This window comes from Mustela putorius, unplaced genomic scaffold (genome assembly GCF_011764305.1).
Source record: "Mustela putorius furo isolate JIRA1106 unplaced genomic scaffold, ASM1176430v1.1 tig00000508_pilon_pilon_pilon, whole genome shotgun sequence".
Taxonomy (NCBI): domain Eukaryota; kingdom Metazoa; phylum Chordata; class Mammalia; order Carnivora; family Mustelidae; genus Mustela; species Mustela putorius.
The window spans coordinates 15,731,460-15,752,492 of record NW_025421402.1 but is presented as its reverse complement, the minus strand read 5'-3'; the positions used below and the strand labels follow the sequence as shown (position 1 = coordinate 15,752,492).

The window sequence follows — 21,033 nt, the reverse complement described above, 5'->3', positions numbered from 1 at the left end:
CGAAGAGATAAAAGTCCAGACTTTTATTTACATTCTGGAAAGCATGGATGGTCCCTTTTCCTATCATTTCGCAAAATTACACTTCCTTTAATCAACTGAAAGAGATGTGAGGCTATCAAGCAAAGCAAACTTGTCAAACCTTTTGTGTTGTACCCATGTCCCCATCCTCGCTGACCAAAAAAAAAAAGAGAGAGAGAGAGTATTTTATATTTTTTAACCTTTTTCCTTTTATTTCCTTAAGAAGTGAAAGAAAAAAAGTTAGGTTTATAGGAAGGATTCACACACACACACACACACACACACAGCCATCAACAGAGGGCAGACAAATTGCAGGACCAACCTAAAAAAAAAAAAAATGAAATTTTATTGTTTTTGCTTAATTAAACCCCAAAGAAATGTGTGAAACCTTGTTATGGCTGAAAATTGCGAATTTGTAAATCACAGGGACAAAAGGGCCCCTGTGCAACTTTAAAGTTTCCATGCACGTAACTGTCGATAGCGTGCCTTCTCCATCATCAGCACTAAATTCACATTGATGCCTCTTTTCTTCTCCGTATTGATCCTTCCATGAGAACGTAGATTTGTATCTGTTAATTAATGCGTCCTGAAACAGCGTTTGTATTAATCAGGCAGATAAGAAAAATTGGATGCCTGCGTCCTCTTGACAACCGTAAAAGTGCTGGGCCTGATAAAATCGTGGACGGACCTCAATAAAAAAGTTCCTCCTTCCACTCAATAAACTAATCATCCTGCTTTTAATTATTCGGCAGAAAGATGTGTGGAGATTGGAGAATGTGTAAATCTATTTACTAACAGCGGTGTCTGGGAGGGAGAATAGGGCTGTCACAGGAAGGGGCTGCGGGCTCCGCGCTCTGTCCATCTGCTGCGGCAGAGACAACGGCTGCTCGGAAGCATGAGGAGGAACAAGCACACGAAGGCAAAGGGGAAAATACTCCTCCCTTCTGGCTCGTAACTTTCCAAGATGATCATTTATTTCTTCATCTATTTCATTTGCAAAACAAACCCCGACCCTTCCCTTTGCTTGCGTTAGGTGTATTTGGATGTGTGTCGCATCTTTTATCTTGGGATGGGGGTGGGGAGTGGTGGCAGCTGGGGGATAGGATAGAAAAAGGAGCAGTACTGGTTTGTTTGCTGGGAGTGTAACAGGCTCAAGATCGAAAGCAAATGGAGCCTAACCCAGTCAGACCAGGTTGTTATTTTTCTCTTTGGACTCTCTGTTGAAAATGTGACCACATGTTTTGTCTCTAATTCTAATAGGAAACTTATGTAACCCCACAATGGGATTACCAGAAAGAGAAAAGGAGTGGGGAAAAAAAGGAAAGAAAGATTGACACTGCCAGTTCCGAAGAAGATCTGTCATGTAATGTGTAAATGGCTTGATAAACAATGAAAGAGATGCTTTTTACACGTGTGTGAAGACCCGCCTTTAATAAAAGCCAGACTAATCCCTCTTGATGATTTTATTAAACACTTCAGTTAATGGTGCCAAGTGGCAAACCACTAGTTTTCACCAACAGGGCAGGAAATCGTTTCCTTGTCCTCATTGTGCAGTAGTTTCTAATATCAGATGGGATGTGAACAATTGGATAGGAATCAAAATGAGACAAAAGCAGTGACCATAAGCAGGAGCCCAAGAAGACTGGGCAGCAGTGGATAGTTATGATTTGGGTAGTAAGATCTGGAGAAGGAGTAAAAATAGATTTTATAAGTTGCATTATTAAAATTTTCTCCTCCTATGGAATTATTGGTGGCAGGATCTTAAATCATGGTATTGTTGTCCTCAATAACCGTAGGGCTGTTTGCTCACCCCTTGGAGTCCCTGGGCATTACCTTTGAAATGAAAGTGAAGATTTAAGAAACATTCATTTTTTTAGGACTCTTGGGGAAAGTATGTGGCTGATCATTAGGTATCTTCACTAAGACTTCCATTTAGAATCTAGATCTCATCCCTCTGAGGTATAAATAAATATTTTTACTCCTAACTAGGTTTGATTATACTACTTCCTCTTTCCCTATTGAACAGCATTTCCTTTTTTTTTTTTTTTTCATGTTTTCTCGGAAAGGAACTTCTTTATATGTGTTACATGTGAATTCAGACCAGATTGTTAGTGAAGAATTACAGGAGTCATCTGGATATTTCAGATAAAAATAATATTTAATATAGTGAGGTTTATTGAATGCATAGCATTGGTATTTTGCTGGGTGTTACTTTGTGTGCCCCCCAAACAAAAACTGAGGTGCGAGTAAATTGTCTTTCCCCCAGTAAAAGAGCCAGCAGCTCAGTGGGGCCAATATTTAATCTGAGGATCTGGATCTGCCTATATCCTACCCACGGAACTGCATTGCCACCATATTTAACTCTTTTTAAATAACTGGATGTTAATCAGAAGAACAAACTGTGGCTTTTTGATTTGGTGAAGAGGCCAGGCCACTCAGTATTCTTTTCTCTTTTACACCAATGAACACCATTTGGAGAGGAATTCATGTTATATATCAGTGGGTACAAAATATCCAACTAAGAAGGCTCTTTTGGGTGTATGAATACTCATCCTTCACTGAGCGTCTGTTACAGAGAAATGTTTGCTAATCACACTCTACAGGGTGAGGCTACACTGTTTTCTGTTATTGGGGAGCTCTTTTTTTTTTATTTACATTTTCCTGTTGTTTATCAATAGTAGTTTTTAGAGATGAAATGGATGAAAATCTGACTTCCTGAAAGACATTTATAAAAACTGTAGCCAGACATCAATTATGTCTAAAGACTACATACTCTTTTCTTCTGAAATGAAAGAAACAAACCTACTTTTCCGTTCTGTCTACCTCAACTGTGTCTATAAAACCTAGGGAAAAAAAGACACCAGCAAGTCAAACTGGTTGTGACTTTCACTTTGCCGTTCGCACAATGATCAGGGGAAAATTTAAGAGCATCTCATCAAAGCTCAGCATAATTTTGAGCACCGATGCAGAAGCTGACTACCATATGAAACTAATGTTGCATTATGAAATTATGGCTTTAAAGTAACTTGATCTGCCCATCTTCCCATGCAGGCTTCTCCACGCTGTCCCTGGCGGACCAGATGAGCCTTCTGCAGAGTGCTTGGATGGAAATTTTGATCCTTGGTGTCGTATACCGATCTCTCTCATTTGAGGATGAACTTGTCTATGCAGATGATTATATAATGGATGAAGACCAGTCCAAGTTAGCAGGCCTTCTTGACCTCAATAATGCTATCCTGCAGCTGGTAAAGAAATACAAGAGCATGAAGCTGGAGAAAGAAGAATTTGTCACCCTCAAAGCCATAGCTCTTGCTAATTCAGGTTGGCATGCTAACATGGTCGTTGTTGCATTTTTTAATATTCCAGTTTTACCCTCCCTCGACTTCTTCAGAAATTTGCTAAACCCGGTTGTAAGTTTTGTATGAGACAGCAAAATTATAGTCATTACGGCTTTCTAGTGAAAAGTTAGAAATAAGAAAAGTCCACTTGCATTATTTTTATTACATTTGTTTATTGAAAGCGGTGAAACTTTTGGCAGCCTAATGTGTAGGGTAAATGGCAGCTCTCCCGACAGCGTTACCTCCATTGTCTTGTAGGCACAGGTGAAAATAAGGGTGCACCGTGGGTACGTGGAAAGCATTTTCCCCTTCATAAATGGGAATTCATTCTGCAATTGGAAAAGCATACATAGTGTTGTTTTTATTTTGGTTATCGAATAGTCTAGTTTTCTTGTATTCTGGAATTCTGTAGAAGGCAACTTCTGCTGGAGTATTTCTCTGAAAGGTACCACCTATGCAGCGAGGGTGCAGAATTATGGGAATAAACAGTCTTTACATTTGAATGGAAATGTACTAAAATAGCAACTTCTGATAAGTAAAAATCGTTGCTGCTTTGTTGTTTTTCCCTTTGTGCCTCTACTACCGCTTTATTGTGGTCTTAAGTCGCTTTTGGCATTTGCATGTAGTTCCGGATAGATCCCTCCTTAATGACGTGCCGATCTTTAGATACCTGCGTGTCAATAACGCACTCTGATGCTGTGTACCATTGACAGTCACACCGTGCCCCTCCATCTGCTTTTGTTTTGACCCTATCTTTGAACTTTATCTTGGTTGCTGGCCAGTAGTTTTCCCTTTAATTACAAGAAGGAAACTGTCAATAAAATCTGTTAAATGGGATGCAATGAGTGGCTTGAATGGGCGGACGGCTATTTGTTCAAATTCTGCAGCATTCAAGGTATTGACAGTTTGTTTTCTGGGGCCATATGTGACGATCAATCTCAGGCTGGGCTCAGCCGCGCTGAAAAATGAAAAACCAGATTGCTTTTGCTTACTTGTGGATGACGACTTTGTGATTTGGCGCGGTCCTAGTGAGAAGAGACCCTTCTGCCCAAATTGCCCCCATGAGAGCCGGGGACGCGTGACTGTTTTTAGAAATAATTTTTAATTGATTTTGTAATTAACAGTTCATCTACAATATTGATGCGTGCATCCTTGGACTGATAGGAGGGAAATTGTTTTCAACAATGAAGTTGTACTTTCCTATTTGTCTTCATAATGGAGTTTAGCATTGCATACTTTTAATTGTTGACCACACCGTTCACCCCCCATTGTCCTCCTCCCCTGTGAAACTGTAATCTAGGATTCCTTATGACAAGTGGCACTATTGATGCAGACATCTCACATAGCCCTTCTCTGGCTCTCCAGAAGACCAAAGTGGGAGATGGGAGAGAAATTTCCCGAGAATTTGTTAGTTTGCAGGACTTCACGTTATATCATCTCTCATCATCAGATGAAAAATTCTGTAGCAGTGGTTTGGGGAAGAATTTCTGTTTGGTAGTTGTATAGTGATTCTAATTGAAAACATGTACTTGGCCAGTTATATTTTAAAACCCAGCAAGCATGTTTTCTATCTTTTATATTACATAATGGTTTTTAAAATTATTAACTAATTGTGAGTGCTGAGCAGCACTAAAACTTGATCGAGATTGATAAAATCTTATCATTTTAGGTATTAGATATATACTTTATGGCTATTGTAATTTAGAGTACCTGAATTAATTAGCAGCAGCATTTCTGTCTGTTGTGTAGAAGTATAATCATTAATGTTTTGATATGTAAATATTTGAAGCCCACAGACTCCGCTGTTGGAAGGAGGAAGTGACCTACTTTAGAGCAATGACTGGTGATTAGAAAGTCTTTAAAGAACTAGTTAGTTTGCTTTTCTGGTTTAAAGCGAGATCTAGTTAACTGACCCTCTCTTTTTTCTCTTATACTGGTATTGAGTAACTTTAATTTCTTTCAGGAAATTTCTCCGTGTCACAAAGTTACTCTGCAAGTGCTTGCAACTTTTTTTAGCTTCTCAAAAACCAAGAAAATTTAACTGAATCAGAGTCCATAATAACGGAGAAAAGATTAAGGATTGTATTGATGTCTACACTGTGCCAGTTCTCTTGTGGCTGTATAAATATGACCCTTTCTCATGCTTCCAACCCCAAACCCCACCATGTTGGCATGGGATAAACCACTCAGAAAATCTTTTTTTTTTTTCTCATGCTGTCAATATGATGCTATTTTATTCCATTTTTTTTACCATTACTTGGATGATAGCAATAAAGTTGTAGATTCATTTTTGCTTAGTTCCAAAATACATGAGTATGAAAAATGTTTTCAAAGATACCCTAAAAAGCTCGTGGTTTTTCTTTCAGTATTTAGAGATACAGAATTTATGGGGGGGGGGTATCTATTTTAGTGTTATTTTTGTAGATATCTTAGCATTCCCTGTATGGCTGTAGGTGTTAAGAAGCAATGTCTCATTATTCTAAATTTCAGCTTGTTTTAAACATCTGTCTTTATTCAATAATTATTAATATTATGCTTATGCTCAGGAAACCAGGAATCGTCTTCTCGGTAATAGCTGTCATATATTTTTGTACCTCTGTTTGTGGTATATGTGAACTCACTTACATATATGTGAACTCACTTACTTACAACAGCAGGAACACCACTGGAAATACTTTCCCTGTCTTGAAGCATATAGGGAAAAACAACAACAACAAACCCAATATATTTTGAACTAATACTGTTATTCTCACATTCACATTGTTTTTTTGTCCCAATTATTTTTGAAGATAAGAAACTCACAGGCTCACTTAAACTATATACTTTCTTAATTTTGCACACCAACTATCTCCTCGGCAATTGTGGCAATTGTTGCCTCCCTGATCTCTCTCTGCCACTGAATTTAAAAAGGAAAATCTACATCACAATGTTAACTTTGTAATTGTTACGCCCCTTTATCTCATCAAACACCAAGAAGTTAGACTCCTCTCCAGAATTCTTCCCATTTGGGGAGTTTTATGATTCTGTAATTAATTTTATGTCTTTATTGGAAAATTTAGTGAAATATTACTACATGCGTTTTGGGTAAGATTATTTCATGGGATTCTTTGGTTCTATTGATTCTTACGCTTAAGAATTTGTTTGAAGTTATTATTCTGGCCCCAAGGAAGTAGACTTGTTTTTATATATGGAAGACTAAAGCAGTTTAAGAGTGAGAATTGCTTTTAGTCTGGTCATTCTCTTTGGCTCACAAGGCCCTCCAGCTTCACAGCTGCCACTCCTCCCAAGTGGTATCCCCAGCCCTGCCCCCACCCTGGAGCCCTGTGAGCCCAACTCATTCAGGACTAAACAGAAACTACAGCTTAAAGCTGACTTTTCTCTTTTATTTCTACACCATGCTTCTAGAATAATAGTGTCTGTTGGTAGGAAGCTGCGAGTAATATTTTGCTCCTCAGTTTCAAATCGTAAGTAATTAGAACCACATCCTGACAGTATTTTATTCTTGAGAACAAACGTTTGATGTGTAGAATCATGATATAATTTCAAGGGAGAGAAAGCTTCTGATTACTGTAGGAGACTGGGCTGAGGGCCATCTTTAGTCCTGTAAGTTTGGCCTCGTGTTTTTCAGCCTTTTTTCATTATCTCTCCCTCGGGGTAGCCTTTTTAGATATTTTTTTCTTCATAAGTCCCTAATGAAATATTAATATCATGAAAATGTTATGAATCTGTTTGTGTACTGTACAGATACGCATTTTACCTAAAAAGAGAGATCTGCCCCTACTTTCCAATTCCAAATTCCACTTCGAGAATGTCTGCTTTAATCACATAACTGTTTTCTCGTCTGTAACATGAGGCAGGTGAATTATATAATGTCTCATATTACTACATGGCCTAAAATTTTTATGTCAGTGACTTTTAAGTGAGGGCAGTGAGTTTGGTTGTACATTTTGTATGTGGTTATGTGTGTGTTAATGCTAAATTTATAATATAGAAATATTAACATCCTCATGGAGCTGAATAATTAGTATAAAAGTGAAAAACCTCTTTAGTTCCTTAATATCGCTTGAGCCGTCAAACACAATTTTATTGAAATCTTCACTAAATTTGCTGATTTTGATACTCTAGACCGAGCTTAAGATACTGATCAAGCAATTATCCCTTTTTAAGAATCTTTCTGTAGATGTTTCTTTCTTTTTTTTTCTTTTTTTTTTTTTTTTAGCTTTTGCTAGGGAATCTCATTTGATTTCCACAACATGCCTGTGAGATGGACATGGCCAATAGCATTTTTGCAGGTAGCCGAAGCAAGCTGATGAAGATGTGTGGCCGCTATGAGGCAGAGGGTTGGGCCCTCTCTTCCTCACTACCAGTAAGCTGTTCCTAGTCCACAAATAAGTAGATTGGCAATTTTACATCTGCCAACCAAAATTAGTACTCTTAATTTAGTTTAGAATTTTGCACTCACTTTATCTTGCTGTCTTCTTGGATTCCAGTAGTATAAAACTACTCTTAAAAGTGGCAAAAAAAGATCTGGAGACCAAATGTTTACTACCTTGGTAGGATTTAATAAGAAATAAGTATGGACAGGTCTTTTGCAGCAGGTAAATATTTATATATTTAACTTTTACCCAGACCAAACCATAATTAATACTCTCTGGGAAATCAAAATTATAATTTTTCTATCTCCTAGCCTACTTTTCTTTGGTTTTTGCTCAAATCTGCCATCACTGTTTGGATTATTTTAATTTTGCTTAAGATGATATAATTGAGTTGAAATGGGTGGTGGTTTTATTTAATCTAACTCTTGAATTTTATAAATGTGATGATATCTCAAATTTTTATGTAAAAAGTAAAGGTAGGTTTTCAAGTGTTTCTTATCACATTCAATGATTGCTATGCCTTGACATAGTGTAAGAAATATTTGCCCCACGTGTCTCTGCTTTCAGCTGGGTAATAAGCTCATAAATACTCTGCAATTGGTTTACTTCTAGGGAATGACATAATATAACAATATTTCCATTTATAGATAATGACTAATCCCTTATGAAAAGGTCATTAGCATGGTACAGATCATTTATGATATTGTGGAAGATTGAAATATTTACACCCAAGTTGCTATCAACATTCACTTTTTTTTTTTAAGATTTATTTATTCTTTTATTTGAGAGAGAGAGTGTGTGTGTGTGTGTGTGCACCCATGAGCGGCAATTGGGGGTGGGCAGAAACTGAAGAGAAGGAGGAAGCAGACTCCCTGCTGAGCGGGGAACCTGACGGGGTAGGGGTGGGGCTTGATTTCAGGACCCTGAGATCATGATCTGAGCCAAAATCAAGAGCTGGGTGCTCAACCGACCGAGCCACCTCGGTTCCCCCCAGCATTCACTTATTGAGTATAATTGTCTTTATCACTTCGAGTAGAAGGAGTTAGAAAGCTCCTGGGTAAGTGTTAGGTATTGGAGGGAGAGAGAAGCCTTGAGTACTTGTAGAGAAATAAAAAAGAGTCTCTTAGCAGGGAATTCCGATTCTGCAAGGGGAAAGAATAATGGTAACAATAATTTGGGATTTAGGAGAGGGAACCCAGGAGGAAAGACACTATGGGCTACGGATCTTTGGCTCAACACCCAATATAAATACAGTACGGGAACGATTTCTGGGTCTGGTATAAACTTCGAGATCTGGCTTCATAGCCAGAGCTAGAAATGAAGAAGATAGTGTATCTCATGGGTACCTGTAAAATCATTCTGTTCTCGCCGTGGTTAAGCACATAATAAAGTTGTTATCACTGTTTCCAACATTAGAAGTATAACTTTTCTGCATTAGGAAAGACCTAAAAATTCTTTTGATCTAACCTCTTAGTTGGTATGTGAAGACCTTCCGTGGCACTTTGCCAAGTGTTTCTACCACCTTGCTCAGAATTCTGCCTAACTCAGTGCTTTCTAGAAGGGACCGTTCCATCGGAAGTTTCTTACTACTTCTCTCTCTGTCTCTGCCTCTCACCATTTTAATATAAAATAAAACATATATTTAAGAGAAAGACCCACACAAACCTCCCCCAAATGTATAACTTAATGAGTGTATTAGTTTTCTGTGGCTGCTCTTACCAATTGCCACAACTTGGTGACTTGAAAGAATACGTACTTATTCTAGAGGTCAGAAGTCCGTAAGCATTTTTTACAAGGCTGAAGACAAGATAGAGACTGGGCAGCGGTCCTTCTGGAGGCTCTAGAGGACATGTGTCCTTGCCTTTCCCAGCTTCTAGAGCGACGTTCCTTGCATTGCTTGAGCTGTAGTATGTCCTCCATCTTCCGAGGCAGCAGCGTAGCACCATGGATTGCCTTCTTCTTCCTTTGCCTCTCTTTCAAAGACACTGCTGGCTTCATTGAAGACCCTCCCAGATAATGTAGGATAATCTTGCATAGCAGATCCTGACTCACACTTGCGAAGTGTGCTTTGCCATAGGAGTAACATTCGGAGCCATTTTTGCCATCTGCCACAATGGCCATATGAGCAAAGATGGGAAATAAAAATTTGTGAGATATCATAGAAACCCCTCCGTGTGTCTTGTCCCAATCTCACCGCCCTCCTTTGCCTCCCAAAGTAACCACTAGCCTGTTGTGGCTTTTATTCCTTCCTTATGTTTGTTACGGCTTTATCACCCAATGCGTATCCTCAGACATGAGAGTTTAGTCTTGCCCATCCCCCCCCCCCAAAAATGAATGGAGTTTTTAACTCTCCTTTAATCTAAAAGTTGGTCTTTCACTTTCATTTTCTTACAATTTCTCTGTTGAAGAGGCCAGGGCATTTGACCTGCAAAGTTCCCCCCACTCTGGACATTACAGACTGCGTACGCTCGGAGCGGTTCATCACGTCTCTCTGCCCTTTGCATCTCACGCGAATTGACAGCTGGATGCAGAGACGTCATCAGACCCCGGTTCAATGCCTGTGACACCTGTAGGTGGTGTGCTGTTCATGGGGAGGCTCACGGTGTCCGGTTGTCTCTGTGTCCTGTGAGCAGCTGTTGACGCTCATTACCTAAATCCACTCATCGCTGGGGGTCGCCAAATGATGATCTGTGATTTTTGTCATCTCTTTTTTACATTCAGTCATTGGAATACTTACATAAAGTGATGCTTTCTCTCATCTCTTATTGATGACTGATGATGGAGTTTATATAGGAGCTTGATTCTTTCCGTTCGTTCACCAGTTTTCAAAATAAAGAATTGATGTCTATCTTTTAAAAATGTCATTATAATCAAATGTATTTAAACATATCTGGTGGGTTTCTTTCTTTCTTTCTCTCTTTCTTTCTTCTTAGAGAGAAAGAGCTCAAGCGGAGGGTACAGGAGGTGATGGAGAGGGAGAGAGAGAATCTTAAAGCAGGCTCCATGCCCAGCACAGAGCCTGATACGGGTCTTGATCTCAACCCTCATATCATGACCTGAGCTGAAATCAAGAGTCAGATCCTTAACCAACAGAACCACCCAAGCATCCCTATTCAGTGGATTTCAATCAATTGCAGTATAATCCTTTAGGAAGCTAGAATTGTTCCATTTTGGGACTTTGGGAGTCTCTTTAGTTGGGCTTCTGGAATCTTTCTGGAATTTTTCAAATTAGTAGTTGTACATAGTCTCCTTTCTATGTAGTATAAGATGTTCCATACTTATCTTAAATATTTCCTGGCCGAAGCCTGGAATCTAATGATAAGCGGGTGCTAGGTTTCTCATTGCTCAGGATTGCATTCCTAGCTTGGCCCTCCTTCCTAGGCTTTCTCAGTGGACAGAGCTAGGAACACCCACAATCGTGATTCTCTCTCTTTCTCTGTGTGTGTCTTGGGGATACCTTGTCACTTAGTTTTGTTTGTGAGTGTTGTCTATAGGTTTTTAGTTTGGCCATCTAGTTGTTCTGGTTTTTTTATGTGCAGATTAGGAAAGATTAAAATATCTTGCCACCTCCATTGCCATCTTCTAAGAAAGTTTATGATTGGCACCATTTTTTGATATTTAGGGTCAGCGATTGATGTCCATCAAGAGCTAGGTTGCATGACAGTCAACCACGTTCCTCAGCACCCAGCCAATTGGAACCAGGAGAATCGCTCGGTTAGACTCCTTATATATTGCATATAGAAATTTTGAGATCAAATTATCTTTTAGGCAATAGACTTTTGCTCACTTCTCTGTATTTCCCATCATGTTGTGCTTCCTTCCTCAGTGATCCGAGAGTCCCATCAGCTCACCCCTTATTACCCCTATTCATGTAGGCAATTTACAAACACTAAAGAAGTCAACACTTGGGTTCCTCTGAGCATTGGTTTATATTATATACTAGATTTGACTCTGAATATGCTTTGTCTATTTTTAATATTCAGTTCCACCCTCAAAATCAGATTTGGCACCATTGATAAAGTATTGCCAAGAATGAGCTGCAAGTCCTAACGACAGCTCCCAAATACAATTTGAGTGTTCTGGAGTAGCTGTGCCCATCCATGCCCACAATAGTTAAAAATTTTTACCATGGAGAAGGGCATTTTTTTTTCAGGTAAACTACAAAAATTCTGAGTCTCACCAAATTTGCAACTGTAGGTATGAGGATATTTAGTCCCCTTCCCAAAGTAAATGATCTTAACTAGACATGTTCCTTTAGGATCCCACTTCACAGAATAAAATATTGGAATTTAATGAAGGGGCTCTATTTTATTAAGTGTGGAAATGTAATATGTGGGTGACAATGCATGCTTCCTGTGAACACTGGTTGTCTTTTGAAATCTGAATTCTTTTAGAATAGCAGTCTGGTTTTTAGTTCACAACCCTGGCTTGACTGTAGAAGCACCTAGATTTTTTTAAAAATATGGATGATGTTTAGGATCTAGCTAAAATTTTCTGATTGATAGGTCTGGGCTTGGGCCCAAACATCTTTGTTTTTAACCATTCACCCAGTGTTTTTAATGTATAGGCTTACTGTGTCTCCTTAGTTCATAAGCCTGAGTCACACGATTAAGTTTCACTGGTTTGCATTAGCACAAATACTGGGACCATTTCCTTTAAAACACAAAGTTAAAAAGAAACCAGCTCCAACAACCAAAGCTAAATAATTGCATAAATTAATGCCAATTCTAGTGAGCCTAGCATAAATGTATACATATAGACCAAAGACCAAACAGCGATTAAAGCCACAGAGCCAGAACTTGAACTAGGATCCCTAATGGAGATTAATATTTTCTTCAGCAGTCTGCCAGCTGAATCATGGTCTAATTAAATAGTTCAGATTTAGTGAGTTTGCATTTAAAGTATTAGCAGATCCGAGAATGGGTAAAGCTAAAATGAGTTAGAATCTTTTCTGTAAATGGGAAGTTAAATTATCATAGTAATTTGATTAAATCATTTTTAAATCTCTCAAGCTAAATCACAGCCTTTAAAGAATAGTTTGAAGTCTTAATTGCTGTTTGTGAGCGTATCTCTCTGCTATTTGTTCTCGCCTCATTTCCTGTGACATCCTATAATATATCTCCTGCCGGGCCAGAGTAGTGGGGAAGGCAAGGCTTGGAGTTGGGGCTGAGGTGACTCGGCAGCTCACTTCAAGCGTTTAAAGATTCGCATAGGGAGGAGGGACATTTATTCTGTATCATTCCAGTGTATAGAACCAGGACCAAAGGACAGGGGTTGTAGACAGATTTGGAAAAAATCTGAAGAAGACATTTGTAAGGATTAGTTCTGTCCTTTGTGAAATAGAATGTTCTACATACATCTGGAAATGTCTTCCTTAGGAACGTAGAGAAGATTTTTTTTTTAAGATTTTATTTGTATGTATTTATTTGATAGAGAGAGAGAGAGAGATCACAGGTAGGCAGAGAGGCAGGCAGAGAGAGAGGGGGAAGCAGGCTCCCTGCTGAGCCGAGAGCCCAATGCAGGGCTCGATCTCAGGACCCTGAGATCATGACCTGAGATGAAGGCAGAGGCGTAACCCACTGAGCCACCCAAAAGCCCCAGAAATGTAAAGCAGATCCTTGATGAAGATGGAAGGTTGAATAAGATGGACTCAGAAGAGCATTTTAACTTTTTGGGGGGGTAAGCAAGGGAAATGCCATATGCAGTGGTACGCATTCTAGCAGCATATTTTGATACAAAGTAACCCGAGTTAGGCCCAACTCTGACCCTCCCGGTGCCACGTGACTTACAGCAGCTGGGAGAAGAGAGAGGAGACAGTGTTCAGAAAGTGCTTATCACAAAGAAATAGAAGCCTCACCCCAAATAGGTACTTAATATGTGGTTTATTTATTATATTTATTTTGCTGCTTTTGGTGGGGGGGTCTGGTGGGAAGATAGTTATTTTGTTGTAATATTGTTTGTAAAGATGCAATTCTCTTCTCGCCATCCATTTGTTCCCATTTTCACTTTGAGTGCTTTGAGTCCCAGTCAAATCGGGTGAGTCCACCTTATCTTATGAGGGAAGCCTCATGTGCAAAGTCAGTTTTTTGTGTCCTGGGACACTCCCCATTTGTGTGAGTCCAGGCCCACCATTTTCCCTTCAGATAGCATCTCAGAAGAAAAATAGAAAAAAAAAAATAATAAAATTCAGTGCACATTGTGATTTCCATGACAGTTTTTCCCTCACTCACATTGCCCGCGGATAGACATCTTTGGAAATGATGCGTGCTTGTTGCTGTGAGAAGGCACATAGGGAGTGGATGGGATTGACATGCTGATGGGGCCAGAGTGGAGAGAAGCCTGTGTAGGATCAATCCATAGGGACAGGCTAGCTTGTGTGTTGGGAAATGTTCTGAGTTCCACACCAGGGACATTATCAACCACACTATCAACCTTAACAACCTGGAAGAACTCCTCCTCTCGGTTCAACTAGCAGGAGTTGAGTCTTAAGTGGTAAAAGCTCCCAAGCCACTGTATTTCTCTTTTCAAGAAACGTGTCATTAACCCCGTCCTGTAAACAGTGGTCAGTTTATTAACAATGTGGTGAAATGATTTCAAAATGACAATGTAAGAGAAAAAGAACAACAAAATACAAACAAGCTTTTAAATATGGTCCTGATTATAGCTGATAGCCTTTTTATTACGTCGCCATGATTTTTTTTTATCATATGTTTAGTCACTTGATTTTTAATTACATTTCCTTTCTCTTTTTGTACATGTGACCTGATATGTGAATTATATGAAACATTAGGCTAACTACATGTATCTTAGAGCTCTGCATTCTCAGAGAACAAGAATTATTAAACATGAGGAATCCCCCCAAAGACTCCATTATGTGTAATTAACAGATAAACTGTCATCAGAATCAATAAAACGTGCTAAATGATTCAAACTTGTATATAATGAAGTGTCTGTTTTAGAGCTAGAGCAGTAACTTTTCTTTTTCCCCACATCTCACATTTCTCAGAAGAATAATTGTGGCAACCCTGTTAACCCTCTCCTTTCTTGACTGAATTAGATTTTTAAATGAGTCACTTAAGGGCAAAGTTCACCTTCACAAATGTGAAAGATATTTCAGAACTCATTAATCTAAAGACTTCATTTGTTTTTCAGTAGCAGCAGACTGTGTAAGGATGCTTTAATGAACTGTTACCAGTACACTGAAAATCTTGAAAGGATAAGCAGTTTGTTGTGATTTCTGTAGTCTACACCTGAACGTAGTGTTAAATTCCATGTATTTATACTGAGTTCTTAAAACCTCGGTCATTTCCTTTTTTTTTTTTTTTCTCCTTTTGGGAAATACAGGCTTTTTGAGGGAAAGATCATAATTTTAGACAATGTTTTTCCTCCATAGCACTTAGAATAATACTTTTAATAGATGACCTTTGATAATTATTGAATGGTTGAAAAAATATATGAATGAGATAATGAATAAAGTAACCAAGATTGCCATCTGTTAAAAGCAACTCTTCTCTGATCAGTCCATCTTAGGAGGAAAGAAAACCTGCACTTTAAAATAATGCATTTTTTGGTAATAATTTCTGTGTTTTAAATCCATATTAGAAATCATCTCCTGTAGGGAAATCTAGAAAAAAAAAAAGTAGAGATTTTTGGAAATGAGCAAATCACAGCTTAGAGCCTCGGGAAATTCATGTATAGTATGTTAACTTCCTCCAAGTCGGTTTTGGTTATTAGTGACCTGATTCCGTGTTTTGCTTTGTCGCCCAGACTCCATGCACATAGAAGATGGGGAGGCCGTCCAGAAACTTCAGGACGTCTTACACGAGGCGCTGCAGGATTACGAGGCCGGCCAGCACATGGAAGACCCGCGCCGGGCGGGCAAGATGCTGATGACGCTGCCGCTGCTGAGGCAGACCTCCACCAAGGCCGTGCAGCACTTCTACAACATCAAACTGGAAGGCAAAGTCCCCATGCACAAACTTTTTTTGGAAATGCTAGAGGCCAAGGTCTGACTAAAAGCTCCCCGGGCCTTCCTGTCCTGCACGCCGAAAAAGGGAAAATCAACCCCAGAGTGATGTCGAAGAAACATAGAGTTTAGTTACCAACATCCAAAATCAACGGACTGCACTGATCATGTAGCAGCAAGACTATGAAGCAGCTTTCAGATTCCTCCACATCGTCCTGATGAGTTTCTCTGGCCCTTTTCCCTTCCTTCCTTCCTTCCTTCCTTCCTAATTTTTTTTTTTTTCTTAAATCTCCCTTATTTGTTCTCTCCGTCATTTCTCAGCTTCCTTCATTCCCGGTTCCCTTTCTCCTTCATTTCCTTCCTTCCTTCTGTCTTGCCCCCTCCTCCTCATCACCTCCTTCTCTTTCCCGGTCCTGCCCTTCTCTCCTAAATTGAGAACATCTGTCGTTGTAAGGCAATTGTCATTCTCCCTCCCTCCCCCTCTCCCTCCCTTCCTTCTGCTGCTGAACTTTTACAAGAGGTCTCTAACTGAAGAGAGATAAAAGCCAGCCCTGCCAAAGGATGGAGATCCATAATATGGATACCAGTGAGCTTGTTGTGAACCATAACGTCCCCAATGACTAAGGAATCAAAGAGAGAGAACCATCGTACCTAAAAGTACAGTGCAACACAGACACATTGACTGAGTGCAGTATTAGGTTTCACGGGAGCAGCCTCTAATTAGACAACTTAAGCAACGTGGCATCGGCTGCTGCTTATCATTGCTTTTCCATCTAGATCAGTTACAGCCATTTGATTCCTTAATTGTTTTTTCAAGTCTTCCAGGTATTTGTTAGTTTAGCTACTATGTAACTTTTTCAGGGAATAGTTTAAGCTTTATTCATTCATGCAATACTAAAGAGAAATAAGAATACTGCAATTTTGTGCTGGCTTTGAACAATTATGAACAATAATGAAGGACAAATGAATCCTGAAGGAAGATTTTTAAAAATGTTTTGTTTCTTCTTACAAATGGAGATTTTTTTGTACCAGCTTTACCACTTTTCAGCCATTTATTAATATGGGAATTTAACTTACTCAAGCAATAGTTGAAGGGAAGGTGCATATTATCACGGATGCAATTTATGTTGTGTGCCAGTCTGGTCCCAAGCATCAGTTTCTTACATGAGCTCCAGTTTCCCTAAATGTTCACTGACACAAAGGATTAGATTACACCTGCCGTGACTCCGGTGGTCACGTGTAGAAAGCACCGCACATGGAGTACAGATCCGTAGAATGATCAGGAGTGCTCCTCTCTACCTGGGAGGTCCAGTTGCCATAGGATTTCTAGCTGCCGTGGTGGTTAGGAACGAGATACTGCCTGTTTGCAGAGTTACAGACCTTGTCTCGGAAGGAGCTGTGAGCCAGTATTCATTTAAGAGGCAATAAGGCAAATGCCAGAATTTGGGGGAAAAAAAAAACAAAAAACAAAAAACAAAACCCAAAACCATCAAAGACAGCAGACGCCTGACCAAATTCTAAAACGTAATCTTTATGAGTTGATTCATTTAGGACTGTTTGTTTAAATTAATCTGCAGTTTTTACCAAGAGCTAAGCCAATATGTGTGCTTTTTCAACCAGTATTGTCACAGCAAGAAAGTCAGTCAGGTTCCAGACTCTTAAGAGGTGTAATCTAATGAAGAAATCAATTAGATGCCCCCGAAATCTACAGTCGCTGAATAACCAATAAACAGTAACCTCCATCAAATGCTATACCAATGGACCAGTGTTAGTAGCTGCTCCCTGTACTATGTGAACAGTCTTATTCTATGTACACAGATGTAATTAAAATTGTAATCCTAACAAACAAAAGAGATGTAGTTCAGCTTTTCAATGTTTCATGTTTGCTGTGCTTTTCTGAATTTTATGTTGCATTCAAAGACTGTTGTCTTGTTCTTCTTGTGGTGTTTGGATTCTTGTGGTGTGTGCTTTTAGACACAGGGTAGAATTAGAGACAATATTGGATGTACAATTCCTCAGGAGACTACAGTAGTATATTCTATTCCTTACCAGTAATAAGGTTCTTCCTAATAATAATTAAGAGATTGAAACTCCAAACAAGTACTCATTATGAACAGAAACACATCAAAATCATAATAATATTTTCAAAACAAGGAATAATTTCTCTAATGGTTTATTATAGAATACCAATGTATAGCTTAGAAATAAAACTTTGAATATTTCAAGAATATAGATAAGTCTAATTTTTAAATGCTGTATATATGGCTTTCACTCAATCATCTCTCAGATGTTGTTATTAACTAGCTCTGTGTTGTTGCAAAACTTTTTGGTGCGGACACGTTTCCAAAACTATTGCTACTTTGTGTGCTTTAAACAAAATACCTTGGGTTGATGTTTCATCAGCCTCGTGCTAGGAATACTGTGTATCTATCATTAGCTATATGGGACTATATCGTAGATTGTGGTTTCTCAGTAGAGAAGTGGCTGTAGTGTGATTCTAGATAAATCATCATTAGCAATTCATTCAGATGGTCAATAACTTGAAATTTATAGCTGTGATAGGAGTTCAGAAATTGGCACATCCCTTAAAAAAAAAAATAACAACAGAAAAATACAACTCCTGGGAACAAAAGGTGCTGATTCTATAAGATTATTTATATATGTAAGTATTTAAAAAGATTATTTTCCAGAAAGTTTGTGCAGGGTTTAAGTTGCTACTATTCAACCACACTATATATAAGTAAAAAATATATAACAATATATCCGTTGTTTTCACTGTATCACATTAAAGTACTTGGGCTTCAGAACTCAGAGCCAACCAACTGAAAACACGAGATGGAGATGTGAGAAAAGAATCTAGTACAAATTTTAGTTTTCAGTTTAAGTGACTCTCGGCGTTACCGAGTACACGAATCTCACACATAGGAAACACGACTTAAAACGTAGATCTAAAAGAACTGCACGGGCTTTAGGGCAAAATGCTCATCTTAAACCTTGCTCGAGGTAAGTTTTTTCAAGTTTCAAGCAAGACCATTTACTTAATGTGAAGTTTTGGAAAGTTATAAAAGTGTATGTTTTTGCCATATGATTTAAATTTTTATTTTGCTTCTTTTAGGTTTGTTCTTATTTAAAGCAATAGGATTGTGTGACTACCTGTAGTTACACTTGTGTTTCAATCAGATCAGATTGTTGTATTTATTCCACTATTTTGCATTTAAATGATAACATAAAAGATATGAAATATTTAAAACTGCTATTTTTCTTATAGAAGAGAAAATGGGTGTTGGTGATTGTATTTTAATTATTTAAGCGTCTCTGTTTACCTGCCTAGGAAAACATTTTATGGCAGTCTTATGTGCAAAGATCGTAAAAGGACAAAAAATTTAAACTGCTTATCATAATCCAGGAGTTGCATTATAGCCAGTAGTAAAAAGAATAATAATAATAATAAAACCATGTCTATAGCTGTAGATGGGCTTCACATCTGTAAAGCAATCAATTGTATATTTTTGTGATGTGTACCATACTGTGTGCTCCAGCAAATGTCCATTTGTGTAAATGTATTTATTTTATATTGTATATATTGTTAAATGCAAAAAGGAGATATGATTCTGTAACTCCAATCAGTTCAGATGTGTAACTCAAATTATTATGCCTTTCAGGATGATGGTAGAGCAATATTAAACAGCTTCCACTTTTGATTGCGCGTTCGGATCGTGTTTCTTTTTGTTCCCCCCACGAGAGAACCAAATCAATAAACAGTGCCCTTTGTTGCTTCCATTCAAAGAGTGTACCTATTCCCTAAAAATAAAGTAGGAGTTTAAATAAGAGCTATATAAAGGCTTGTCAGAATGAATTCTAGGGTGCCAAGAGACATTTTGCATATTTAAGAGTATGCAAAGTGTCTCGTGGCACATTAGAATTCATTCTGACAAGCCTTTATATAGCTCTTATTTAATCTGAAAGCATCTCCACATCATCCTGCATTACTCAAAATCATCGCCTCGATGTCAATGTCATAACAGAAAACTTTCCCCCTATTTTAAGATCATATTAAAACCTGCTAGAGATACCTATTATTTCCCTCCATCCACAATTAAATCATGGGCTTGCACAGAGCTCGTCAGGGAGCTGCAGGCTTTGCGGAGTTGCCGGCCAGATTTCCTGAATGAGAAATCAGCAGCGGCGCTCCTAGACCCGTGTGCGTGAGCAGGGGGAGCTGTCTTCGAATCCACGAGGGTTAAGCAGCGCTGCTGACAGCAGATGGCCTGCCCTCGCTCTGCCCGCTCGGGGAGGTCACGGCCCTTGTTGCTCCGGGTCAAGCTGCGCTTCCACCGGACCCTCCTGAAACCATCACCGAGGTGCTAATAGGTGCTTTCCTGGCTTCTCGGCCAATCTTGAGAGTGTCCTGTCCTTGTGTTTGCCCATCGTGCTTCTCACCTCTCCGAGGTGGCTGCTTCTCTAGCGCAAGCTGGTGACACAGAGGCCACTAAAAGCAATCCGATTTCGGGGTGTGACATTGCTTAAATCACCAAGCTGCCCTATAGCTCGCAGCATCACTCGGTCTTTTCCTGCCTTCCTGTCCTTCGAGTGGCCGCAGCTCAGCGTAGGATCCGAGGGGCTTTACCTTCTCTGTTTTCAAAGTCCTCGGGCGGAGCCGACACGTGCAGGGGGCAGCCCTCACAGGAGAAGGCCTGTCCGTCGTCTTCCAGTGAGGTCCTCGTTTAAAAAAAATACGTAAGTGACGTGCAAACGCTTTTATGAACTTAAATGCCAGATCTCTCTTGCTGGTTTTTATAATTCCAAATTATGACACAGTAAGTTTGCCGGTATTGACGTGTTTCTTAGAGATGCCTCAGGTGTAAAGGAAATGAAAACAGGATTTTGACATTTTAACATGTTTATTTCTTGATACAGAAACAAGGAATAGCTCCCGACGGATAGGTTATGTGTTTGTGTCAAGGGATTGCTTTTATTTTCACCTGATGTTTATAAAGGACGTTTTGCTTTAAGCTAGTGGTTCCCAAACTAGGCCACAGATTAGAATCACCTGAAGAGGGTTCATGGTTCCTGACGGTTGTATACCACCCACAGAAGATCGGGGGTTAGTTGTGGCCTGGGCTTTTGAACAGTTCAAAAAATCATTTCCTGGGGCTCCTGCGTGGCTCAGTCGGTTGGGCATCCGACTTGAGCTCCACTCAGATATTGAGCTCAGGGTTGTGGGTTCAAGCCCTGTGTTGGCCTCCCCGCTGGGCATGGAGCCTACTTAAAAATAGATATGTATCCTCTCCAGGTGATTATAATGTGAAGACAACGTGAGAAATGATGCTTTAAG

At 39.2% G+C, this 21,033-nt stretch overlaps 1 protein-coding gene across 4 annotated transcripts in view; it reads left to right on the top strand.

The window, feature by feature from the left end:
- The window catches only part of ESRRG (estrogen related receptor gamma), a 620,633-nt gene extending 601,234 nt beyond the window's left edge, over nt 1-19,399 (top strand). For all 4 annotated transcript variants that reach the window (XM_013055573.2, XM_045081156.1, XM_004751470.2 and 1 more), the window contains exons 6-7: nt 3,070-3,339; nt 15,500-19,399. In XM_013055573.2, coding sequence (XP_012911027.1) covers nt 3,070-3,339; nt 15,500-15,744 — 515 coding nt within the window. In that variant the 3' untranslated portion in view covers nt 15,745-19,399. The remainder of the gene's footprint in view (nt 1-3,069; nt 3,340-15,499) is intronic.
- The last annotated feature ends 1,634 nt before the right edge of the window (nt 19,400-21,033 follow it).